The sequence below is a fragment of the Uloborus diversus genome, chromosome 1, assembly GCF_026930045.1.
Source record: "Uloborus diversus isolate 005 chromosome 1, Udiv.v.3.1, whole genome shotgun sequence".
Lineage (NCBI taxonomy): Eukaryota > Metazoa > Arthropoda > Arachnida > Araneae > Uloboridae > Uloborus > Uloborus diversus.
In genome coordinates this window covers 55,413,720-55,440,700 of record NC_072731.1, presented here as the reverse complement: position 1 = coordinate 55,440,700, position 26,981 = coordinate 55,413,720, and the positions used below count along the sequence as shown (strand labels likewise).

The window sequence follows — 26,981 nt, the reverse complement described above, 5'->3', positions numbered from 1 at the left end:
CTGATAGTAATGGAACAATTTAGATTAAAAAGCGAAATTTGCTAGCTTATCTTAAAGGACCGTGGTCTTGTGCCTCTGCTATGAGTCGGATCTGAAATGTGGATATATGCAATAATTTTGGCAACGCTAAACTTGTTTTCATTGGTTGCCATGTTACCATTCTCTAAACAACTTTTGAAATTTTGAAGTAATTATCATTAACATTTCTAAAGTTTGTGAACCAGAAAAGAGTTTTCTCTACGAGCAATTGAAGAACAATGTAAATGCATTAATCGTTTTTTTGGTATGTGCACCATTAAAGTCTTGGATTTTTTTATCTTGTGTTCTTTTTTAAACTTAGCCTTCAACTTAAAACGTAATGCATAATTTATGCAATTTATTTTTATATAGTAGGGTCACCCGGGGGAAATATGGGCCACTCTCTTCCCGGGATAAATGATGATCACCAATTTTTTACTGTTAAAAAATGTTTTTACAAAAATCTAAATTATTCTAAGTCATCCTTGTACATTCAATTTCACTCTAGCAAAGTCAAAAACAATGCAACAGTGAAGTAAATAATAGAAAAAAAATAGTTTTCACACTTCTATAAAAACATCTTCAAAAAAAGATTGCCTCGAAAATCAAAATCGTGATTTTTTTTTTTTCAAGATTCGTGTATTTGAAAAACTTTTGAAGGAACAATTTTGTTGGTGCTGTTTTTTAATAGCAAATAGTCTAAGCTTTTCATACTAACATACATTTTTTCTTCTTTTTAAAAATAATGAGCATTAAAAGTATACTGATTTAAACCCCAGTTTAGTGGGGAAATTCTGGGTCACCGTCGTAATCCTTGGTCAGTATATTTTTATGCCGTGAACCAGCTCCAACATGTATAACGTGTGATGTGAATCAGACTGTGTTCCATATTTTGGTAGAATTACGGTAACCGGGTCGCGTTGGCGTATTTTTTTCAAAAACTGCCAAATTTGGCACCTACGATTCAATATAAACAAAGTACTACAATGTAAACAAAAGAAATCATCAAATGAGAGTTGACCCAAAGACAAGGGGCGGAACTTCGGATTGCTCAAACTATCACCTTGGTAACTACAACTGTTTATTAACCTTTTTCATTCTCTTATTGCAACCCTAAAGAAAAAAAAAAGCATTAAAATTCTATTTTCCTTTTTAAAATATTGCAAAATATGGAAAGAAACAAATTATTAAGCCTATTTTTTTTATAGAACTATATTATTTTTCTTCCTTTGATATAAATTTTGCAGAAAAGACAATTGAGAGGTACTTAACTTTTTTCAAGATGTTAACTTAAACCTGGGAAGATAAAGCGCAGTATCTACAGAGATGAATATTTGAGACATAAAAAAAAAACGTGCTTTGGATTCGATACTAACAATAGCCAAATGATGGAATTTGACCTTTTTGTTTTATCAGTGGAAAGCAAGAAAGCTAAACCCATGACGAAAATGCGAAAAAAATTTTTTAATAAAAATTTGCCAATACGGCTCCTTACGTTCCCATTGCAGTAATATTGAACTCACTTTTTCTGTAGGAAAAGAAATAAAATATCAAGGTGTATGTGAAGGGAAAGGTTCATGAAGTATATGGTGTTACACTTTCTATCAACATGTTTAATTTCCTATGGAATATTAAAATGAAACATAAATTTTTCCCGATATTTAACAACAGTAAAAGTTGGATAGAACACGACATTAGTCAGAAATAATCTGAGAAAAATTCATTAAAAATACTTACTGTTTAATTAAGACTTAAAACAATCTACTAAATAAGTTAAATCACATCAAAATATCCATTCAGAGAACGTTATCATAACTAAAATTATAATTCTAACTTACTGAATAAGTGATTACGATAATTAATAAATTTTAAATTTAAGATAGAAGAATAAACATGAAGGAAATAACTTACTGCGAACACATTCCAAAAATGTATCAAAAAGGTATGAATAACTAATTTTTAAATCTATAACTTAAAAGAGTTAAAAGTGACAAACATTTCGCGATGTAAAATTTTATAAAATGTTTCGAAGATCTAAAAATTGAAAAAACACTAAGTTGCCAATTTTCAGAAAAAAATCACCTTTGAGAAAATTTAAAATATTATTCTACGGAATTAAAAAAAAAAAGAAAGATTTATAGGACAAATAATTACAATTTTGTAAAGGTGAATTCTGAAATGGCTGATTGGCCAAACAAATAGCAAATGAGCTTTGGTGTAGGGTTACCAAAACTGCTTCGTCGCCAAGGTTAGGTAGCAAGTTGCCAGAATGAAATATTTATTGCAGCGACCCGGTTACCGTAATTTTACCCATATTTTAAATAACTGTTCAAATTTTAATCATATACGTTTTAAATATTTTAATGATTTTAATCCACCTTTGAAGGACTTGCTGGGGGACCCACCCCATCACAGTTTGTACTCCTTCCTCCAGGAGATTGGTTTCTCCTTTTTAATTTAGTGTTTTTCTTGTCATTATGTGATTTCGTCCTTTCCTTATTTTTCAAGATATTGTTTCATCCATTTTTTTCTTAATCAACAATTTGTTTAAATATTTTTAATGGTTGTCTTTAATAACAGTACTTGAAGTTTTATGCCTTTTACTACAAAATATGCATACTTTTCCTTTTTCCAGACTTAATTCTTGAATGAAGAATAAATAGTATGTGATAAAAAATGGTTTGGCACAGTATAACCCTCTAGGGCTCTTGCGCCATAAAAATCAAATAAATCAACCAACCAATTTAACATATTAAAATATTAAATACAACGACTTCTACTTTTGCACTATTTATTCCAGAACCATCTACATTTTCTCTAGAATCAGCACAACTTAGGTCTTCATCAACTTCACTGTTGCTAATGCTAGAATATTTATTGTCTATAATTCCTTCCAAAGTTTCCTTTTTTTTTTCTTTTGTGGGTTTTCTAAAAGGGGACCTACGTACCCTGCATTCTTAGTTTGAAGAAATGCTGTCATAATTTTTTCTTTGTAACAAAAAATAAAGAAACTACAAATAATTATGAACTATAGGAACTTACTTTCAGTGAGAAGTTCAATTTATATATTACTCCATTCTTCTTTAAAACCATTAAAGAAAAATAAAGTTGCAGACGACTTATGAAAATTACTCAACACTGCAATATAATTTATTTCTGGAGTAATATTTGTTAAATTTAACTACCATGTGATTCTGTTATATGATTTGTAAGACTATTGGGCTATTTGTTGGTCATACATTAAAATAAAAAATTATTGAGACCGGACCAACAAGCCTCACCTTTCTTTATTATCTTGATCATAAACTTTTAAGAGGAGTTCAAAGTTCATAAGCAGTTGTGAAGTTTTCAGATTCTTATTTTTGTATTTTTTATTATTCATTTCAGTTAGTTACTCAATTAATTCTTGATGTTGTTTTGGTATAATAAACTGAGGTATTTATATTTATAGAATATGTCAGCATTTCATACACAACCTCAACATATCTTAGAAGTTAACACCTCATGGTAAGATTTGTTTCCTTTGTTTTTTTCTTCTTTCAGATATTTTTGTGAGATATAACAACATGCTCCAAGGATAAGGAATCGATTACACATTGTAATATGTTCTTTTACTTTTCTGCATTAAGTAAAATTTTTTATGCTCCTTCTATTTTTAAAAATATGTTTTATATTTTATTCTTTATAACTTGTCTTTAATGCTTATATAGTCAACTATGTCAATTTTAAATGAATAATAATGATGATAGTACATATGTAACAGTAGGACCATGATGGCCTGATTGTAAAGCTCTTTAAATCCTTTTGACTTCTTATGCTTTTAATCAATGGGGGATTGGGAGGAGGAGAAGCAACGAAAAGTAAGAGATATATTATATGGCAAAATTGTTACTCTCACTGCCAAAAATCGATTAGTTATCAAACTAAGAGACAATCTATAATTATCAGGTCCTATGCCAGGGATTTGAAATTGCTAGTCAACAAATTAGCCAAATTCCAACATTCTTAGAGTCTTAAGACTTAATTTTAATAAATTTTAATTCAGGATTCCCCCCCCCCCCCCCATTCTTCCATAAGTTTTTATTTTGGAATCCTACTGCTGCACAAATTTCAGAAGTAAGCAATTACTTGTCTTTACCACCTCTTCTCTTTGAAATTGAAAGTGTTGACTGTTGATGAAGAACAACTTTATGACAAAAATATCATTATTTTTTAAGACTTACAGGTATGTTTTTTAGAATATTTAATCTTTTAAATCACATTTAGAGTCATAAGTATAGTTAAGTTCACCAATGAATACTTTCGCTCATGAATCTCATTTGTAAAATTAAAGGAAATCATCACTTGAGCTTTTGCTAAATATTAGTTCTGCTCGCTTTTTCTGCATGTACAATGTAAAGAAATGTGGGACAAAGTGAAGTGGTGAAATATTTACTCCACTTTTAGTACTGCTTACCTAGTAATGTTTTAACTATGTAGTAACATACGGTAGCTTCCAAAAATGTTCATACACTTTGAAATTTTTTAGTAAAACCAAAACAACTCGAAACTGAATTCGAATATGAAGTCCAATTTTTTTCACATCATTCGTATGTTAAATTCTAAATAACACCCAGTAGTTTTTTCAAAATATTGACGGATTTTCTTTTTGAAATGGGTCAGAAAACAAAGAGACAGGGAAATAATATCCCACAAAAGTCATCACGTACACTTGATGTATCAATATTTTCAAATAAATTCATGATTAAAATTATCATATGTCGTTTTTTTTATTATTTTTGCATTGTGTTGACCCTTAAAAGTCATTTGGCTTCAGTTTTTTGCCTATTTATTCCTTAATATTGTGCTTATTACTTTAAAATTGCTGGTATTTGTAAAAAACCACAAGCACCATTCGGAATTTGAATTTTTTCCTCACAGTAGTGGTAAATTGGTTTGAAATGTCTCTAAATTAGTTAATTTACTCTATTCTGTAGTAAAGTGCTTGATAAAATGCTTTAAAGAAGAGAATCCGACCAAAAACAAGGTAAGAAAATGTCAACCTGCAAAGTTGACAAAGCGTGATCAGAGATTTTCAGTTAAAAAATTTATCAAAAATACACATTTGAGTGCTGTAAAAGTTTCTGCAGAGTTAAATGAAAATTTTTACTTTTAATTTTCACCTAAAATTGTTCGCCAAGTTCTCTGATTAGCTGGATTAACACTTTTAGGTCTGAGCTATTTCGACCGTATATCTCCCTCCAGACTGGGGTTTTTTAGCACTTTGCATGATTTTTTAAAAAACACTTGGAAGATGTGTATTTTGGTAATTTTTTTTATTACATTATTTTGAGATGTTTTCTTTCGTAATGAAGGATCTATTTGAAGAAATAAAAATTAATGTTTAATAAGAAATTAGCAAAAAAAGCATGTTTGACACTTAAAAAAAAGTTCCGCATAGGAAAACATCATTTTTAACCAACAAAAAACCATTTTAAGTTAACATAAACTGAACTAAAAACGTACCTAAATCTTGAACAAATATCTGAAAATAGGTTTAATTTCCAAATAAACAGTTTTGATAAAATTTGCTGTAGTATGGTACATTTCAAAGCACAAATTCGAATTTAAACCCCAATTTAATCACATTTCATGTAGTTATTTCTGCCTGTTAGTGCCATCTATAATTTTTTTCTGAAAGTAAAATGTTCGTAGATGATATATAAAAAGGCTAGAAATGTACATAACTCGTACTTTTATAGCTAAGAGAGTAACTACTGGGCCCCGAGAGAATCTCGGGCTTAGTTAACTTCACCAAAAACGGAAATCCTAGTGACGCTCGGGCATAGACCTCAAAGTGTTAAATAGGACCTCTTCCCTCTGAAATTTTCTTGGCCGTGCGAAAAACCCGAAAGCTTACGCTTTTCATCGCAAAATCAATGATAAATAAGCTCAAAACGTTTTGGAATTACATCTTACTTACAAATAAAAATGAATTCAACAGTTTTGATTTAATTGTTGTATGATTGTATATAGAAGGAAAAATAGGAACTTAATCTTAAGAACTTCGTTAGACCAGTTAATCAGAACGGTGAAGGTGTTCTTGTGTAAGGGTGCATATCAGCATCAGGACTTGGTAGTTTAGAATTTTTTGATGAAATAATGAATCTTGCTGTTCAATTAAATGTTTTAAAAACCAATTTTAAACTCTTAGCCAAAAATTTGGTTATTGGAAACAACTTTGTTTTTTATCAAGATAACAATAAGAGGCACACGGTTTTCAACATATGCGTCTAGTGCCTCAAAAATTGTCCTAAAATTTAGAAAATACCCCTTCAATATCCAGATTTGAACTTAACGTAACATATTTAGAGATATCTGAAGGCTAGATTGCGAAAATACAGCTTTGAAACGAAAATAGAGCTAGAAACAATAAGACTTGAAGTGTGGTTGAACTCTTACTCAGAAATTACAAAAAAAAAAGAAAGAAAAAGAATGAAATCTATTCCCAGACGTTTAAAAGGTGTTGTTCACACCGCATGATGTTCTACCAAATAATAACTTAATAAAAAGTTAGATTATTCAATAATATATAGACATTTTTTAAAGTGTACAAGGACTTTTGTGAGATAAAATTTCCGGCACTTTTTAGTTTTTGATTTTTAAAAAATTAAGTTTAAATATTTTTTTAAAAAATTTCATGTAGTTTTGTTGAAAGTTGAACATAGATCTTATAATTAAATACTTATTCCGAAATATTAATTCTAACCAATGGAATTAATATTTCCCCTATTTCATTGAAAGTCGGAGGTGTACGAACACTTTTGGGAGCCACTGTATGTAGGCTATTCCAGTCAAGAAAAACTTACCTCTGAAATCAAAGCATATGATAATACAAGCAGTTTTCAAACATGGATACTCAAGCTGCAATATTTTGTTGTACGTCAAGAAATATTTTGATATTATCAAATGATAAAGTTCTTATTAACATTTTAAACATTAATTGGGACCTTCTAATAGTCGGTGCAGTATTTGTTTAGCTAATATTTAGCTTATTTGTATTTTTAATATTTTTCACAATTAGTCAAGTGCACGCAGGACAAAGTGAAATAGTTCATTTTGTTTACTCAATCAATCATTTCCCAAATCACTTACATATTCATTTACTAAATAACTTATTTACATTCCTTTATTTAATAATTTACTTATTGATTCATTCATTCAAATATTTTCTTATTCATTCACTATTTTATTCACCCATTTATTTTTCCTCATGTATCAATTAATTAACTTATTTATTTATTAGTTTATTGACCTTTTCATTTATACAATTATCCTTTTTTTGCACATTAATTTATTCAAAAATATTTTTCACAAATGAGTAGAAAATATTTCATTAAAAAAATATTTCATTTTTCACTTCCCCCCCTGAAAAAAAAAGTTGAAATTGTCCACTTTTTTTTTTTTTTTTTAAAGCACAATTTTACTGCCAAAAAATAATAATAATAAAATTTAAAAAAATACAATTTTAATGCAAGTTTTATTTAAAAATACAATGTTCTTTCTTTGTGTACTGTAATTTTCAAAACAAATTTTCAATTTGTTTGTTTTGAAAAAGCTCAGTCATGTTAACTTTGCCCCATATTCTCGATTCCCCTACTACTGCTGATTTACGTTGTTTATCATATCTCTAAAACTGCTGCCTATAAGTTTTGGGGGTGACTATCAAATAGGAGTTTGACTGAATAACTACTGATTTTATAGACTAATTTTTATTCTCTTTTTAGTATTAAATCTGTTAATAATCCTTGCATTATTCAAGGGGCTGATTTATGGAAATTTTATAATAAGTAAGTATTATAATTAGTGTCCTGTACTTTTTTCCAACTTTTTAATTTTCATATCTTAATTTCCCCTGCTTTGTTACTCTTTGAAGTCATCAGTTATCTTATGATAAATAAGAAAACAATTTATGAATATAGTTGTAAGATTTTTCTTGGTAGATTGACAGATGTTACTCATTGCATATAGGAGAGAAGGGTGCCCCAATGTACTGTTAGTTCTTTATTAAAAACCTAATTTTTTATCAATTCCTTTCTTTTACATTTGATAAAGCAAACTTTTTAAAATAGACTGTGGATTTATTCTTATTTCAACTTTTAAAGCATCAGTTGGAACATTTGGAGGTTTAGCATGGAAGAAATCACCGTCAAGAATGAAACCACATCAAATCAAGATGGTTGGCTGGATCTAACCATCTGGTTCTACACTGCTGACCTTCCAAGTGTTTCTTTTAAGGTCCAAAGAGATGGAAATCACTTGGTCCAAGGTCAGGACTGCAAGGAGGGTGGGTGATCCAATACAAAACTCTTATCACACTTTTTGTTTTACTGGCGGGACATGTTTCCGCTTCTGACTGACATTTTGTGCTGTTAGTCAACACCCAGCTCCTTCCACCGGTACTGTTTAAAAGCTCTGATCATATTCATTATCTTCAGTGTGATTTTTATTCATACAGAGAAAATGCACTGTAAACACACCTGTCAGAGCTGTTGTTACTTTACTTTTCGAAACCTCCTTTTAATATCTATCAAAACAATTTTGGCACTTACTCTTTAGATCTAAATCCATAAAGTCAACTGGGGTAACTTTGACTTTTGCACATATTATCGAATCAATGAACAAAAGGAGATTATTTATGGACATAGGAGAGTGACGATCACTTATTCATTTCAAGGGAATAAAAGGGGCAGCACTGACTTGACTTAGTCAGTCATTACTGGTAGCATTGATTGACTTTTTGCTTGTTAAACCAATGTTATTTGCAAAAAGACTAAAGTTACTCCAAAGGTGAAAATTTTGACAGTATTTTTTAATGGCTGCAAAAAAATAAAATTTCAACAAATATGCTGTTGGAAATGAGCCCAAAAATACTGTGAATTGATTTTAAGTGATCTATTTTGTATCATTTGAGCTACAACAGTCAAACTTTTACCAAATGAAATCATTAGTTCAACATTTTTTTACTGCAGTGACCAAATAGAGCATTTTGTAAACGTGAGCTATCGAAAATTTATTATCTACTGCAATTATATTTGTGCTTTAAAATTTTTTCATACATGAGTTTGAAAATCGCCATATATGTCAGAACTGGAACAAGAAAACTGAGTTATAGTTTGATGAACTGCTCAGATTGTTTTTGTAACTTCATCTTTGTTTAAGTAGTGTTTCATGTTGCTGCTGGAAGATGAAGTAGTCTACTGAGTAGTTACAAAGTTTTTAGACTACAAAGTTTTAATAAATGAAAATATCTATTATTATGACTTAGTTATTAATAGTTTTTCATAATGTGCTGCTTATTGCTTGTGTATTTTTTATCATTTAGTTATGAAATGTGACAAAATTTCTTCAAAATTTTAGACCTTCAGAAAACATCATTAAGCCAGGTGATGTGATTTTTGATTCTGAAGATGATGTTGATTATTGCAACTTTTCTTCGGATGAAGATGCATCTCCAAAATTTGTTTCCAGTGGAACGCAAACTGATTTGAGAGAAAGTGAAGCTCAAACAGATCCATGGGATCCTCCTTACATTGTTCACTGTAAACACAAAAATCAAAAAATATTGCAGTTTAAAAATCTTTCTTATGGTGTGTATTTTTTTCATGATCAAAAACTTACATTTTAAAGAAGAATTATATTTAAATCTGTCTTAAATGAATCTAATGAAAGTGAAGTTCAATTTGTATTAAAATTTGTTTTTAAAGGTCTCAAGAATTAATAATTATTACATTTTAGGCAAAGGTCTTCCAGCCAGCCATTTAGAAATCCAACACATCTTAGAAAAACTTGAGATTTGTAATGCTAGTACTCAGTCTGATGATGTCATCAACGATGAGGATTTTAAGAAGAAGAAAAAGCTTATGAAAGACCAAATTAAAAGTGAATGGAGGTACAAAATGTCTGTAAGTACCTTTGTTTCCAGTGCAATTTTCACGATTCATTGTCTGAATTTTTTCATTAATCTTTAAATTATTTTCAAAAACTCCATGCTCGTTATTTGCGCAGGTGAACCTCAGAAATCTGGTATTCATTTCACAGGAGTTGCAGTTAATCGTTTATAATGCCTAAATAATGTTTGGATTTATCAATCAATCTATTTCAAACAAATCTACTGAGGTTCTTCTGCCTTTATGTAGAACTTTGGTAAGACCTGATTTGGAACATGCTATTCAGTTTTGGTCTCCTTATCTCATTAAATATTTCTTAATCAGAAAGGGTTCAAAGAAAGGCTACTACTCTATTAAGAACTTTCAGATTTAGATTATGATACTTAACTTAAAAGTCTTAACATGTATAGACTGGAACAAAGAAGAGTCAGAGGCCTAACCTCGAAATTAGGAAAAATTACTACTATAGTAGAGTCGCGGACCTTTGGAATAGAAATAAATGAATGAGTTATGTATATTATAACTAGATTTATTTGGTTATAATTATATTAAATTTCAGAATAAATCTTTGAATGTATTATTTCTATTTTATTTATGTAACTCGCCAACTTGGTTGCATTTTTTATGTTATTACAATGTTTAAAACAATTGATTTATAACAGATCTCCAAATTAAAAAAAAAAAATCTTGCTCTGAAGTATTGCTGGTCTATTACAGTCAATTTTGGGTCTGCTGGAGTTGATGAGCAGTAAGGGCAAAAAGCTACGCTTTGGAAACATTTATAGGCCACCTAATTCAAACCAGGGACAAGATGAACAGATGTACCGTATTATTAGTGACATGTCCAGTAAGGGATCCGTTATCATAATGGGGGATTTCAATTTTCCGGGTATTGATTGGAATAATTTTTATCCTGGTAATGGCAAAGAAGAGGAATTTTTAAAAGTAATTGGTGACTGTTTCTTAGATCAAGTTGTAACTCAGGGAACTCGAGAGGAGGCAATTTTGGATCTAGTTTTTTGTGACATAGGTAGTTTTGTTCAGGGGTTGAGTGTAGGGGAGCATATTGGAGATAGTGATCATAACAGCATTAGGTTCCGGGTTAAATTTGAAGTGTGCAAAGATGATAATTTTAGGTTTGTGCCCAATTTCAGAAACACTGATTTTGTTGCACTTAGGCAGAGCTTGAAAGAGGTTTTTTCGTCAGGGTTGGAAAATAGCGACGTAGATCAGCAGTGGACGGAATTTAAGGATAAACTTTGCTAAAACCGTTGGGGACTATGTTCCATTTAGGAGAAAAGGTGTTAATACCAAAATTTGGCCCATGTGGTTCTCCAGGGAGACTAAAGAAGCTCTTAATTATAAGCAAGCCACTTTTCGTAAGTTTAAAGAAACTGGTCAGAGTGCGGAGAGGCTCCAGTATGGTAAGGCAAGGCGAAATTTTAAGTATTTGGTACGGATTCAGAAAAGGGAATTGGAGCAAAGGCTGGCAGATGACATTGATGGGAACCCTAAGAGGTTTTTTGCTTACGCTAATTCTGGGAAAGCTCGAAACAGTCAAATTGGGCCTTTGGTTGATGAGTATGAAAATTTAATCCAAAACGATAGGGATATTGCAAATGTTCTGAATAACTTTTTTTCCAGTGTGTTTAACGATAACTGTATCTCAACAGTTGACACTAACAAGACACAAGCTATTATACAGCTTGAGGATTTTGTATTTTCCAGGGAGGAGGTTTTATTTCATTTGAAAAAGATTAAAGCAACTAAAGTTCCGGGACCAGATAATATTTATCCAAAAATTTTAGTTGAATGTGCAGAGGAATTAGTGGATGTTATTTTTAGAGACGTACCGAGTACTCGGTAACTACTCGGTACTCGGCCTACTCGGCCAATTTGCCGAGTACTCGGTACTCGGCCAAATTCTGATCAGATACTCGGCCAATACCGAGTAGTTGCAAAAAATTGAGTATTGTCCAAGACAGATACTAAAATTTATAGAAAAAAGAGCAAGCATTATATTCTGCAATCATTTACAATTAAAATTTATAAGTCAAACTTAAATTTTGAGAAAAATGAAGTTTGTAATGCTTCAATGGAATAAATCTTTATTTTAATGTCCCCAAAGTTAATAAAACTTATTTATTAAAAATTATGCAAAAAAAGGTAAGTATAGAAAATATGGAATTTTTATATTAAAAATGGATTTTTGCTACAAACAAAAATTAGTTATAAAAAATATAAAAATACCTTTGCTTAAAAAATAAAAGAAAATAAAACAACGTTAAAAGCACAGTGCAGGAACAATGCAGACACATGTTTTGGTGTTACAAGGAATTTCTTTTTCAATGCACAAAATGGGAGCTTGTGGATTTAAAGGCATCCGACAAAAGTTGGATTTTTTCGTCGTATGTCTTTACATTCTTTAGCTCACATGTTATGCACTGAAAAAGATGTTCCTTGTAACGGGGGGTCAGAAACATGTGTCTGCAGTATTCCTGCACATTTGTTTTATCTGCTTTTAAAAATTATTTATGTTTGGCAGACTAGAACTATAATTGATTGGTATACAGTGAAACCCCTCCTAACGGACACCTCTCAAAGGCGGACACCCCTGTTATGTGGACAATTTTTAATTCCCTAGTTCCAATGCAAATAACATTTGAGGACACCTCTCTATTGCAGACAAAAAAAAATTGTCCTGTTGGTGTCCGCATTAGAGGGATTTCACTGTAATTTGTTTTAATTCCAACTTGATTAATCATACCTTTTATTTATTTATTTTTTATTTTAAAAATAATTTTTTTGTAAAATTTTTGACACAAACAAAATTGTTTATATAATGCGTAATTAAATTTCAGCAGGAATTTAGTTTTAAAAACTATTATATGGACAAGGAGGTCTATACTACTATTCCAATAAGTTCAAAATTTATCACATGTGTGTCGTTGGTTCTTCTTAAAACATAATTGGTACTTGGTAACTCGGCCGAGTAGTGAAAGGCTGAGTACTCGGTAACTCGGTACTCGGCCAAGTAGTGAAAGGCCGAGTACTCGGTACTCGGCTACTCGGCCGAGTAGTGAAAGGCCGAGTACTCGGTACTCGGCTACTCGACCAAAGTGCTACTCGGTACGTCTCTAGTTATTTTGAATATTTTCAATGCTTCTTATAACTCGGGGACGGTGCCAGAGGACTGGAAGCTGGCTAACATAACGCCACTCTTCAAGAAGGGGTCTAAAGGTCTTGCTGGGAATTATAGACCTGTAAGTTTGACTTCGGTGATTTGTAAGACTTTCAAAACTTTGATCAAAATTAAGATCATGATGTTCTTAGAGACTAATAGTCTGTTGACTAGTTTGCAGTATGGTTTCAGGAAAGGTAAATCCTGTACTACTAATTTATTGCATTTCTACGACAAGGTTACCTCACCTTTAGATAACAAAAAATGTGTGGATGTTGTTTATATTGACTTTCAAAAAGCATTTGACAAGGTACCGTATGTTGCTCTTCTCAGCAAGTTAGCTGACATTGGAATAGGAGGAAAAACTTTACTTTGGGTTAGAAATTGGCTTACTGGTAGGAAGCAAAGAGTAGTTGTGAGAGGAAATCATTCTAATTGGAGTGATGTTTTAAGTGGGGTTCCTCAGGGATCAGTTTTAGGGCCTCTTTTGTTTATTATATTTATGAATGACATCAATGAAAATATTTCTGGAAGCATGAATTGTTTTGCTGACGATGTAAAAGTTATGGGGATTGTCGAAAATGAAGAACAAGTAAAACAGCTGCAAGAGGATTTAGATCATATTACTAAGTGGGCAGATAAATGGGGTATGGCAGTTAATGTAGGGAAATGTCAAGTGCTACACCTAGGTCATGGAAATAAGCGTATGAGATATCATTTACAGGGTTCAGTCATAAATCAGGCAGAAAATGTTATGGATCTGGGTGTCTTTATAAATCAGGACTTCAAGTTTAGTCAACAGTGCAGTATTGCTAGTAACAAAGCCAACAAAATGCTTGGGTTCATCAAGAGATCTATTTCAAACAAATCTAAGAAAGTTCTTCTGCCTTTATATAGGAGTTTAGTAAGACCTCATTTGGAGTATGCTGTTCAGTTTTGGTCGCCTTATCTGAAGAAAGATATTTTCGTATTGGAAAGGGTTCAAAGAAGGGTAACTAAATTAGTAAGGGGACTCTCAGATTTAGATTATGATACCAGACTTAATAGGCTTAACATGTATATCCTGGAGCAAAGGAGAGTCAGAGGGGACATGATTCAGTTATTTAAATTTATCAAAATGAAAGATGTAAATGGATTAAATTTTTGCGGGGAAAGCAGGACAAGGGGTCATTGTTTTAAGCTATTTAAATCTCAGGCTAACTTGGAAATCAGGAAAAACTACTACTTTAGCAGGGTCGTGGGCACTTGGAATAGCTTACCGGAAGAGGCGGTAATGAGCAAGGGAGTGGATAGCTTTAAGAGGGCCATTGTTCTTCATTGGGGACTAATTAATTGACTAGGACCAGCCTAGCTGGGCCCAGAGCCTGTTGCTGGTCGTCACATTTGTATTTGTATTTGTAATTTAAAACTGCTAAGAATTTTTGATTAAAAGTGTGTTTTGCAAACAGTCAATCTATAAACATCTGCAGTATACTAAGTAGAAATGTACAAATTAAGTTTTGAATGATCCCTGAAAATGTACGTATGAAAAAAGAGAGATTTTTTCCCCCTTTACATTCGAAGTATACATATCCCCTTCTCCCAATTTTACACACATCATATTCTTCAAATATAAGTCTTTACCCTTTTGTTATTTCATATGTTCCTTTTCAATTAAAATATTTATTTGTAGAAATAAACAGACCCCCCCCCCCCCTAAAAAAGTTAAAACAAAAACAATGAGCTACTGCAGAAGTAATAAATGGAAAGAGCAAGAGAAAGCAAACAATAAGTTTGAAAAAAAAAATGAATTTATTTGATGAGATAAAAGTTGTTTAATTTGAATTAAAAATATTAATTGTTATATTTTTGTTTCACTACCAAACCAAAGATTAAAAAACACTTATGCCATTTAAATTAATAACAATTAATAATAAAGCAATGCTAAATGCTTTAACCTCACAGGGCTATTTTAAAAGTTGGGCTTATGTCTCATATTTACATCAGTACATTTCATTTAGTTTGATCTTAAAATTTTCTTAATGAAATCTCCTGTCTGAAAAATGTAAAAGTTTCATTTCAGGTATAGTAAGTGCTGTAAGTTCCTACTAAATATGCTAATATATACGTTAAGATGTATGTTTTGCTGTCCATTTAGTGTTTTATTTTAAAAAGCTACAAATTATCTAAGCTATGTGGGCTATTTCATATCTGAGTGTTAAAATAAAATTGAATTGAATAGTCGATTTAATATTGCACACAATTTCAATTACACATAACTTTCTTCATATGCATTAATTTATCTGCTGCATCACCTGACTTTGCACGGTAAAGCTTGGAAAAAAATAGTTACATCAAGTGTTAACGTTTGTTCAACAATCAGGCATGAACAAAAAAAAATCTGCAATCCTTGCATTTGTTTTGCGGAAAAGCCTCAAAACAAAAGCCAGAATTTTATTTGTTCATATCTGAGAAAACAAATTTCAAATTGAAGGCTTACCTACAATTTAACATGGAATTGGTGAAAAACAGTCATAATTCTAATTACCTTGGAACATTGAAACAAATTTTATCTGATGCAGAAAAATCAGTGATTTCCCTGGATATTTTATTCTAATTTTTGCGAGCATTTTTTTGCCCTCATTTATAGAAAATCGTCATTTTCGGGTCCTAAAATTAAAATTCAAATGGTTCAGTTCTTTTTTGGCTTTCAAAAAACCCCTACATTCTTTCTCAAGTGCTGAAGTACCTCTCTGCCAAATTTGGTCGATATCCGATGTAAATTGGATTTTTATGGGGAGCATATTGTACATATGAACATATTGCTTCGTTGATGGAAAAGTGACACAGTTAAAAATTGCATTTCTTTGGTAAGAGAAGTGGCAAAAATTTAGGGGGGGGGACTGCCTCTGCACTTTTTATGGTTCATTTATTTATTTTATTTTCCCATTTAGGAACAAAAACTAGAAATTATAAAAAAAGCTAAAATGTCAAAATTTTCAGGACATAATTATTTGTTTTACTTTGTATATCTGTTTACAAAACATTACTTAGCACGAGCCAGTAACTTTTATATGTGTTCATTGTTTAGATATTAGTAAATCAATTGTTTTACTTAAGCAAGCCATACAATGAAATTATTGCCAAGTGTTTGTAATATCTCAAAATACTTTGGGGTAAATAATGTAAGTCTAATTCATATCTAAGTGTTTCTACCAGGAAAGTTAAAGTGTACATAATTCATCAAAATCTTAAGAAAAATGTGAGTTAAGTTGTTAGATTAACATCAATTTCCACTCATCTGCTCTCAAAACCAGCCCTAGCAAAATTTTGTACTTTTTTTCATTCATTCCTATGACTTTTAGTTGTCTTTTTTTTTTTTTTTTCACCCCCTACTTTTCAGTTCCAATTGCCACCTCTGGGTAAGAGCAATTTAAAAGTTTTGTAATTGAACAGTGCATTAATCAAGACTGAATATGAACAAAATACTTTTTTTCCTGTTATACTTTTAATTATAATGTATTCTTTAAAAATATACAGGCTTTCGGGTGCCTTTTTATTATCCTAACTCATAAATGCCAATTTTTGAATTATGTTACTTTTTTTAATCAATGGAGCGATGTATATGTATTCTCTGTATTATTTATATAGATTAATTTATTCAGTTATTCATTTTAGAAACATAATGAGGAACAAATAAAGAAATTAAGAGTGATGGAAGCAGTTTTAGCTGAAGAGTTAAAACAACAGACTGAAAAGCAAAATGTGATGTTAAAAAGTATTTGGGCCAAAAAACAAGCTGAAGTGTTGAAGAAAAATACAAAACTGGAGAAAGCACTTTGCAAAGGTTCTCTTGCTTAGAATTTCGGGATTATAAATAGCATCAGCATTTTGCATGCAATGTTTTCTTTTTACAAAATGTGAAATTTAATTGTAATGAATACAATGACAGTTATGTTTTAATTTCTGACTATATAAATATGTATGCTACATATAATATCAATCATATAATAAAAATATGACACATTAATTGTTCATCATTTTTTTAAAATTGACTTTTTTTTTTGTGTAAAAGTCTTGTCCTAAAAGCATTAACTATCTTAAATTTCAAAACACATTTAATTTCTTTACATTTTTAGAGTTACAATCTTTGCAACCAAAGACTTCTGTGAGCAAGAAAAATGAATCTATTACAAGAACTAAGGGAATTGGTAAGAGGTCTCAAAGAAGATATCATATCCAAAAAACAACTGTCTCAAGTGAAGAAATAAATAAATTTTTGGAAAGTGATGAAATTACTGATTCACAAGGTTTGTACCACATGTTTTTTGCATACATTTAATGTCATATTTTAAAATCATTCTTGCTTATTCAGAAATATAATGTTAATTTTGTTTAGAATATTCTACTGCAGATAAATTACCATATATACTCTCGCATGAGTGGACCACTTTTGGGGGAGATCAAAAACCTATGAATAATTCAAGCCCTTACTTTCTGAAAAAAAGTCAAGGTCAATTAATTTTTTTTTCCAAATTAATATCAATAAAATCTTGTGTTATAGCCAGATTAAACTTATTTTTATTGCCATTATTTTTTTCAAAATGAGCATTAATTTCCACGAAACTAACTATCAGGTAAATTCGCAAATCTTTTCATTGAATAAAATCATTTCTATTTACTTATTTATTTTTCTCCATGTTAAATCAACTTACAAAATATAGATAAAATCTAAATTACAAAAATTATTATTTTTTGTGAATGAATGGCTTGTCTGCAATGACTTTATTAAAGTGATTCGGGGAATGTCAATAAAAACTGTGATGAGTATTTATCTTCATCAGAGCAATAAGAGGATATTACAGCCATTTACAAAGAAACTTCACTTTACAAAAATTTATAACTTTACAGAACATCATTGAACATATCCCTTCCCCCTTCCCCATTTAAAAATAATGTTTGGTAAAAATAAATATTTTTTCTTTTCAAAAAAACTTGTTATTTTTTCTTTTCAAAAAATAGCAAAATGAACAAATAGTTGTTTTTTTTTTCTATATAAATAATCGCCTCAATGTAGATTTATTTCATGCTGTAACTAAATTTAAAGTAACCAATTGATCATGATCAATAAGTATTACAATCCTATGACACACAGGGTGTTTCTGAACTCTTGGGCAAAACTTTAAGGGGTGATAGTACATCTCTCAATGGCGCCAATCTCCTTCGGAAAAGGTCCCAAACCTCTTCTGAAGAAGATTGGCGCCATTAAAGTTTAGGGTCCAAAATTTCAAACGTTCATAAAAAATGGAAAAATTGGTCGATTCGTTTGCAGTTTTCACTTACATTATTCTTTTTATCAGTATTTTCTTGTTGTTGTTGTCATGTCTAATGACGTGCAGAGTGCGAAAGGTTTAGGTGCCTCCAAAAGTCTTGATAACAAGGTCTGCTAATTCTGGAGCCTGTTGACTGTACAGGATTTTAATTGGTGGTGCTCCAATTCCACTATTCATCAGAATGGAGGTTGCCCCCATTCCAGCCTCCGAAGAGGATGGACTTCTGCCTTTTGGATCACGGGAGGTATTTTATTTCCCTCTTACCACCCACAGGGTGATGCTGTGGAGGCACTCCCCTATCCTCCACCTGGGGATGCGCTCAGTGTGGGTTACAGGCTCCCGTACTGAGAGTATTTTCTTGAAAATAAATTTTGAAGATGTAGTTTTAAAAATGTCAATAGAGGGCGCTTTAGACTTTGGAGCAACAAACAACTATTTTTTACCACTGTTTTTGAATCTCATTGAATGTTTCCTAATGCTTGAGCTTAAACTTAAATTTCAGCTCAAAATCAGAATCATTGGGAGTGAGTGATTAAGTCGCGCAAACTGAACTGTGTTCAGAAGTTGAAATACATTTTTTCACAAAAAATGTATGCATCAGGAATAAATGGAGTTGCAACCAACAAACTCGGCAGGAATGTAGTTTTGTTAAGAGATAACTTAAATTTTGTCGCAAGTGAGGAAAGGATAAGTACGCTATGCACATACAAGATGCGCAGATAAATACGATTGAAAGTGGGAAATCTTGTGTCAAATGGCACTTCAAAAAAAACTGTCGATTTGTAGGGACGCTACTGAGACTTGGAGACCTTTTCGAGGTATACGAACAGTTGTCGGACTTTTTAAAGGGAAGTACAGTAGGTCTCAGAGAAGCAGGTTGGTTGTATGGGCGTATTTGCTGCCACCTCAGTTGGAGCGATACAGTAGTAGCTTAGTGTAGGCAAAAATTAATGAATCAGTCCATTGGGGTCAGTTAAGGCATTCTAGAAACAGAAATAAGTGCAAAGATCGCAAACCATAACAGCGGCCCCTACCGTATCAACAAGGTCGCTAAGATTAGTTCAATGCCACTTCAAACCTTGCAAAAAAATGTTGAGTATCAAGAAAAACAATCCAGAGTAGACTAGAAGATGCTGGTAGCTTGAATCGGCTTCCATTGCGATGGATTCGATTTTTGTTGATTGGACTTTTGCTGCACTTGATTAGCTGGGTTGTGACAGATAGTAGGCATGTTATCTTCAACAATGAATCCCAGTTTAGTCCCAGTGGTCATAGGTAACCTATTTCACTCCACACCACGTCATATTTTGTCTTTTATAGCTGCTAGAGGAAGCTGTAAATACTACTTCCATTTTTGATTACTTTATTGTGTCATAACTTCTTAATAAAACAATCTTTTGTTCCAAATTTGTAAAAATTTTCATATTTTCTCATAGAATACATCCATTTTATGTTTCATGAAGTTCGATCGTTTTCTTCTGGGTGAATGTATTTTTTCCATGACAGAGTTGTATTTCAACTTCTGAACACAGTTCAGTTTGCACGACTTAATTACTCCCAATGATTCTGATTTTGAGCTGAAAATTTAAGTTTAAGACAAGCATTCGAAAACATTTAACGAGATTCAAAAATAGCAGTAAAAAGTAGTTGTTCGTTGCTCCAAAGCCTAAAGCACCCTCTATTGACATTTTTTAAACTACATCTTCAAAATTTAATTTTAAGAAAATATTGATAAAAAGAAGAATTTTAGTAAAAACCACAAACGTATCGACCAATTTTTCCGTTTTTTTTTTATGATCATTTGAAATTTTGGACCCTAAACTTTAATGGCACCTATCTCCTTTGGAAGACATTTGGGATCCTTATTTTTACCATTATATTGTTTGTCCTGATGTGTACTATCACCCCTTAAAGTTTTGCCCAAGAGTTCAGAAACACCCTAACACCCTGTATATGTGTATAATTTGAATTCTTTTTTTTTTTTTTTTGTATAGCTATATCTTCAGTAAGAAATTGGCTTGAAAAGAAGAAAAGTGCTCTAAAAAGTGAAATTCCTTTAGCAAAGTCACTTCAAAAGAGTAAAAGTGAAAAATTAAGTGAAGATGTCTATGATAGTCTTCTAGGTTAGTGGAGACTTTTTTCCTGTTTCAGAAGCTAGTTAGGTGCACAAAAATTATTATGAGTTTTAAGCAAAGCTTTTAGTTCAAATATTTCTTCTTCAAAGTTTGCCGCGGACCCCCTACTAAGGTTTGTTGCAACCCTAAAGGGTCTGAGAACCACAGTCTGGGAAGCCCTGAGTTAGACTGCAGTGGAATCCGCTTAATTAGACCGCCGGTTAATCAGACTAGCCGCTTATTCGGACCAAACCTCCAAGAACCAAAACAAGTCTCATAACACAAGCCTAATATTATTCGCTTATTGAGACAAAAAAACTGTTTAATAAAACCAAGGAACACGAGAACAAATTGGAAAAAATTAAAAATCACCCCTAAAGGGTCTGAGAACCACAGTCTGGGAAGCCCTGAGTTAGACTGCAGTGGAATCCGCTTAATTAGACCGCCGGTTAATCAGACTAGCCCACTTGAAACAAGTTTCAAGTGGATCAACAAACTTAATAGTGCAATAAAAATTAATAATGGTTCCATGTATATAACTTTCAATTAAACCTAGCAATATTCATAGGAAAAAATAATTAATGAAACTCCCATTTCATGGTGGTACTGTTCCAGCAGAAATCAAATTTTCAGTGAAGTTTTAAATTTCTTCAATATAGTTGTAAAATATTCCAATTTACATTTTATTGGAAATTTATAATGACCGTTTAGTACTTTTTAGTACTTCTTTTTTCACTCTCACATTTTTAGTTGCTTCTGGTTCTTAAATTGAATCAATACTAACCAAAGGAATAATTAAAACCATATCGGTCTGGGACGAGTGCAAAAGAATATTCGCTTTACTTTTTAATTTATTTTTTAATGGAAAATGTTTATAATCAGCAATTTTTCTTCTTCGTATGCTTACCACATCAATGGGGCTCACAATAATCATAAGGCTTTGTGTATAGCATGTTCAGTCAGCTACACAGGTCCTTTTTGCTTCATCAGACCAGCCGGTTATTAGGACCCAAATGGTCAAGCCCCAATATGCTCTTATTAACCAGAATCTACTGTATTATATTTCTATAACTTGTGATTCTCATTTATATTTTTGCTGTAGAAAATTGCTGTTTTATATTTTTATTATTTTTTGTATTTGTGGAATTATTCTGTGTTAAAAGCTTAAAGTGAATGTTGATCTTTTTCATCAAGTATTTCTCTTAAAAAATAAAACAAAATAAAATTTAAAAAATAATAAGAAAATAACTGAAGCACATTTTCTTAAAAGTTACATTGTGAACATTTGCCCAAATTTGAACTCTTTACCCCTTTTTTAGACTAGGGGTCATTCCACGCGAAAAGAGCAAATCAGCTGTGGCTGACATGTCACAGATTTCAATGAAAATTTTTATTTAGGTAAACCATGCATATCTATGAGGGAATGCAAAGTATGGAAGTTTAAAAACTGTTTGTTGCTTTGTTATTGGAATTAGAAATTGATGCTTACGCTAAGCCTAAATTTTCATAGTCCAATGCTACCAGTTTGTGACTCAATAACTCCATAAGTTATAAACGTACACTTAAAAAAATATTTCCGCATTCTATAAACAATTCTCTATTGAGAAAGAGCAAAGTAAAATTTATTCAGATCTTTTTTTGAATCTGAGATATTAACAAAGATTGAAATTTTGGCAATTTACTTCAGATTTTAAATCACTCTTCTAGCTCTTTTAATGAAAAAATAACAGTAAAAATGATTCAGATTGAAAAACTATCTATAACTAACTATCTGCTCTAATTTAGTAACGGTTTATGAATTTCTTAATGATGAAATTGTAATTTAAAAAATCGAAAATTTCCAAAAATTTCATTTTTTCCTCTGTTTCAGATGTTTTTTTGAAGATGAGGGAATGCTCTAAATTTACTCAATTTTTTTTACGTAACATATTGAAGTGTCTTTTAGATGCTACTAAATTTTAATCAGTGGTATCAGCGTATTTTTGTTACTAGAGTAACTTGAACGAAGGGAAAATTTCATTAGTTGCTTCTTTTGATTTTGTAAGTTTAGCAAAACTAACCATTTCTTTCATGTTTCATTTTCTCAAAAGCATGTTTATGAGGTACAGTCTGAAATATACATTTTTTAAATTGAAATAAATGTTAGTTTTACTTGCTTTTGCACCATTTACTAATTCTTTGACTTCTCTTAATTTCACATAAGGGTCAATCCATTCAGGTTCCATACAGTATAAACTGTTCATTTATTTTGTAGTAAGTTATCGCCCTAAGCCAGGGCTAGGGCAGAAATACTTAAAATACACCACCAGCTCAATTATTCCATCCGAAGACTGCAGTTTCGTGCTTTTTAGCACCCATCAGCCCGGAATAAGAATCACAGGAGCTGTAGGCGAAAACCAGCTCATGTGATTCCTATTCCGGGCTGATGAGTGCTAAAAAGCATGAAACTGCAGTCCTCGTATGGAATTTTTTATTTCAGTTTTAGTGTGTGAATTGACTAGCAAAACTGCTTAATTTCAAAGACCTGTATCTTTTTTACAAACCAAATACAAAAAACAATACGTATAACATGTATAATACTTGAACGGAATATTTAATTGGCTAGGAAATTTTATTTTTAATTTCATCCCCTTTTGGTTTATAGGGGTCTAAACATGTCATTTTCGTCATTTTTCCGATTTTTGAGGGGCTGTAATCTATAAAGGGTGCACAAACACACAGAAACAGTTACATATTCGTTTTAGCATGGTTCCAGTGATTAGTTTTTGTCTTATTTCATTTTGTGTTTCCGTCCCCTACGTGAGTTATCCCCCTTTGAAATGAGTAAAATTTTTACATTTGGTCTTGAACTTTAACCTGTTGCCATTATTTTAATTATTAACTTACAGCTACCTAACTCAGTATATAAGACTATCAACTTATGCACTTAACATCAAAGCGTTAAATTAACTGTCATAAATGCAATTCAAATAGATTTCGGCCAAAATGCAAAGGTCTCATTTTTAACTATGAAAATCACTTTTGATGACCTCTAAAAAATCAAAGGTTCAGTTGAGAGAAAAAATAAAAGTGGTTTTAAACATCTTTCATGTGCAGCTTTTAGGAATAGGAATTTCAAAAAATAATTAAAAATGGTCGAGCGCACCCATCCGTCAAACCTGGATGGAATGACCCATAAAACAAAAAAAAAGGTATTTTTCTGAATTTTATTTTACGTTTGGAAAGCAAAAACCAATTTCGAGTTTCTTCAAGCAAATAGTAGAAACACAGTTCGATATTCTTGTAAAATTTTAAAGTTGTCTGAATTTTCCCTCATTTAAATTTTTGTGTGTATGTGAAGGGGAAAATCATCATTTTACAAAATGTCACTAAGTTTAAAACTGATTTTGAAGACAAAGGAGTTAAAATACAACTTCAAAAGTAAGGTATTTCTTTTATGATACTTAGCACATTATTGGGTATTAATTTCATCAAAGCTAATGCATTCTTTAAAGATTGAGATTAAAAAATAAAATGCTTAATTATGAAAAAATTGAAATATTTTCAGTTTTTGAAACTCGGTTAAAAGTTAACTATAATAACTTTGAAAATTTTACTGATATCAGATTAATTATCCTACTCCATAGATTGCAACAACATATAACTTTTATGTTTTCATTAAATAGTTAATAAGATACAAGCCTTCAAAAGTGCAACATTTAGCATTTATGAGAATGCTGTTCAATTTGACCAATTTTCAATCACATGTAACTAACTATTTAAATAAAAAATTTTAAGCAAAAATATTTTAGATATTTTTATATAGGCATAAAAGGAACCTGTATACCAAATTTCATAAAAATCTGTTACCATGCGGCCACCACTTTTTTGCGAATTTTGCTCATTTCGTATGGAATGACCCCTAGGTGTTTGAGCACCCCCACTGATTTTCAAAACCCGGTACCACTGAACCCAGTTGAAACAAGGTATCCTCCACTTGAATATTTCTTTAAGTTTCCAAAATATTACATATGATTTCACCCATATAAATTGAAGCAAGTATGTATTATATGACACACTCAGAGAGCCCCGCGCCTACTAATTGCTAGCAAATATTACATATAATTCCTCTATTGTTTTGTATCACTTACAGAGAAGAAAAGAACACAATTACCTCCAAGAAAGTACCATGAAGATTATGATGAAGAAAAAGCTCCTTCACCGCCCGTAAAATCTGAAGTAGAATTTGAAATTTTAGATTTACCCGATGAAGGCATTGATTTGGCAACTGTCTGGCAGCAAGTATTGCGGGGTCGTGCTTATCAAAAACAGGTAATTTTCATTCATTTGAAAGTTAAAATTGTAGGGATCTAATTAGTATTAAATAGTTTTCTGCCATGGGTAGGTGAATGGAATGGCAGTATCTGCAGAAATGAGTTTGATACATATGAAGAAATGCCTTTTGAATTCAATGCTAACAATAGGAAAATGTTGTTAATCATATGATAGATAAATGATCATTTTGCAATCAGTATCTAATATCAATGTTGATTAAACTGAAATATCATTGTAAATAAATCACAAATTCTCAAAAAACTCAACTGAGTTTTCCCGCGACTTTCTGGTTGTGTGATGATTTTTTTTTTTTGTAATGATAAAAAGGCTCCATTGTAGCCTTGAAATAGCCATTTGCTGTATTTTCTTTACTTGGTTTTGCACTTTGATCATATTGTAGCACAAAGCTTATTTGATCATTTTGCATTTAATATGAATGTTTCCATCAAATGCATATGATTTCTTTTCATTATTACAACTCCTTCTTGGTGCGTCGATTTTTTTGTTATAGAGTGTATTTTGTATTGAAGATTTGAGATTGCATTCAATGAATCTCCCTGAATACTTTAAATATTCTACAGTGACGTCACCATTAGCGGTTTAAATGAGGTCATTTCTTTATGATAGTTTTTAAAGCAGTACATTTAATATTTATCATACTTTGTAAGAAACTAAGCAATTTTTGCCAGTTTTCAAGATATCTGTTACTATATCCAAAACATGAGATCATGACTTTTTTCTCTTCTTTCTAGATGCTGGAATTGATTGAAAGACACAAAAATGCTTTAGAAGTCCGGCTTTTTGATAAAATTTCTGAGAAAAAATGATCTTGGAAGCAAGCAATGAGAAATCAAAGCATTCAGCAAAGTACTTAGAAAAACAATACATGATAATAAAGTGCCTCAGTTAAAGTATCAAATCATATAATGTTAGAAATGCAATTTTCTTAACATTTGCTTTTGTTCTTTTAGAATACAACCTAGTCATTTTTCCTTTACCTCGTCTAGTCATTTTGAATTTCATGTTTATAATTATAATGCAGTAATTGTGTTTCCGTACTTTACAAACGTTAGATCTTTATTTCACTCTTTTACTAGTAATCAAAATTTTTGTTTTAAATTTTGTTGCTGTAATTTTAATAAAAATGTTTTTTCTCTTGTATTTAATTCTTTTCTCAAATAAAAGTTAAACTGTCACGGTTATTTGGATTTTCTAAACACAGTAGCAGAGTGATATGTCACGGCTAGTGTTGGATGTTTGTGTGAAAGTTATCTGTTGAGCAGCACTATTGTCTGGAATAAAAAAAAATCTTCTATTTGAGTATCTTATTATTATCCAGCGGGCATACAGGAAGTAAGCGAGGTTGACCAAAAATAGGGTTTTTATTACGCATTAACGGATTTGAAACCTTAATGATTCATTGAGCTCTATTGGTAGGTATTTTTTGCGTTTAGTTATTAAGAGCCATCGTCAAATACCGGAATTAAAAAACTGAAGAATTTTCATATTCGTTTTTCTGTTAAATTGCTTGTGAAATAATGACACTGATGAGAAAATTGATTTACCTAACAAGAGTGGCGGCTCATGGGAGGGGGCCCGATGAGCCCCCTCACTTTTTTCAGACTATAATTTATTACTTTTTATTTATTTTCCTTTTTTTTTTTCGTGCATACGTGCTTGAAATTTAAAAAAAAAAAAAATGAATTGTACTGTATTGTATTGCTTATAATCCGTGGATCATCTGTTAAAAAAGTGTAAATTAATGAGTTGCAGATTAGATGCGCTGCAGTGGATTATCTTTTTTTTTTCTTCCCTCTTTCAACTAAAACGCATTGAACCTCAATATTTACAGCAGGATTCGCCAAGACTTATTCTGCCTGCATGTTTATTTTACATAGCTTGAATGTTCTTCTTACGTGATTCAGGCTATGTAAAATGAACAACATACAGTAAAGGAAGACGCCTTTATTTGTACAAGATTAGACTGTTTGTTCCTTTCTTGACTTCTCTTTTAAAAAGAAATATTTGAATTAAAAATTTTCAATAGTTACAGCTAAATTGGTCAGCTAGTTACCCTTCCCCCCGCCTCTGTCTCCTGTTTCTTCCTTCTTTT

General features: G+C 31.3%; 1 protein-coding gene across 1 annotated transcript; it reads left to right on the top strand.

The window, feature by feature from the left end:
- The first annotated feature begins 154 nt into the window (after positions 1-154).
- Positions 155-26,076, top strand: LOC129229709 (cilia- and flagella-associated protein 91-like). The gene is made up of 10 exons (XM_054864076.1): positions 155-283; positions 3,470-3,525; positions 7,785-7,847; positions 9,418-9,647; positions 9,796-9,962; positions 16,786-16,954; positions 17,247-17,417; positions 20,435-20,563; positions 24,687-24,865; positions 25,621-26,076. Exons 2-10 carry the CDS (start codon positions 3,473-3,475, stop codon positions 25,693-25,695), a joined length of 1,236 nt encoding a protein of 411 aa, XP_054720051.1. The 5' UTR covers positions 155-283; positions 3,470-3,472; the 3' UTR covers positions 25,696-26,076.
- Positions 26,077-26,981: the final 905 nt, after the last annotated feature.

Bases quoted from the DNA above. Each gene is read 5' to 3' on its own strand.
- LOC129229709 (XM_054864076.1), top strand. From the start codon at position 3,473: ATGTCAGCATTTCATACACAACCTCAACATATCTTAGAAGTTAACACC. The intron at 17,418-20,434 runs GTTTGTACCACA...TTTTTTGTATAG, and splicing joins TGAAATTACTGATTCACAAG to CTATATCTTCAGTAAGAAAT. The intron at 24,866-25,620 runs GTAATTTTCATT...TCTTCTTTCTAG, and splicing joins GTCGTGCTTATCAAAAACAG to ATGCTGGAATTGATTGAAAG.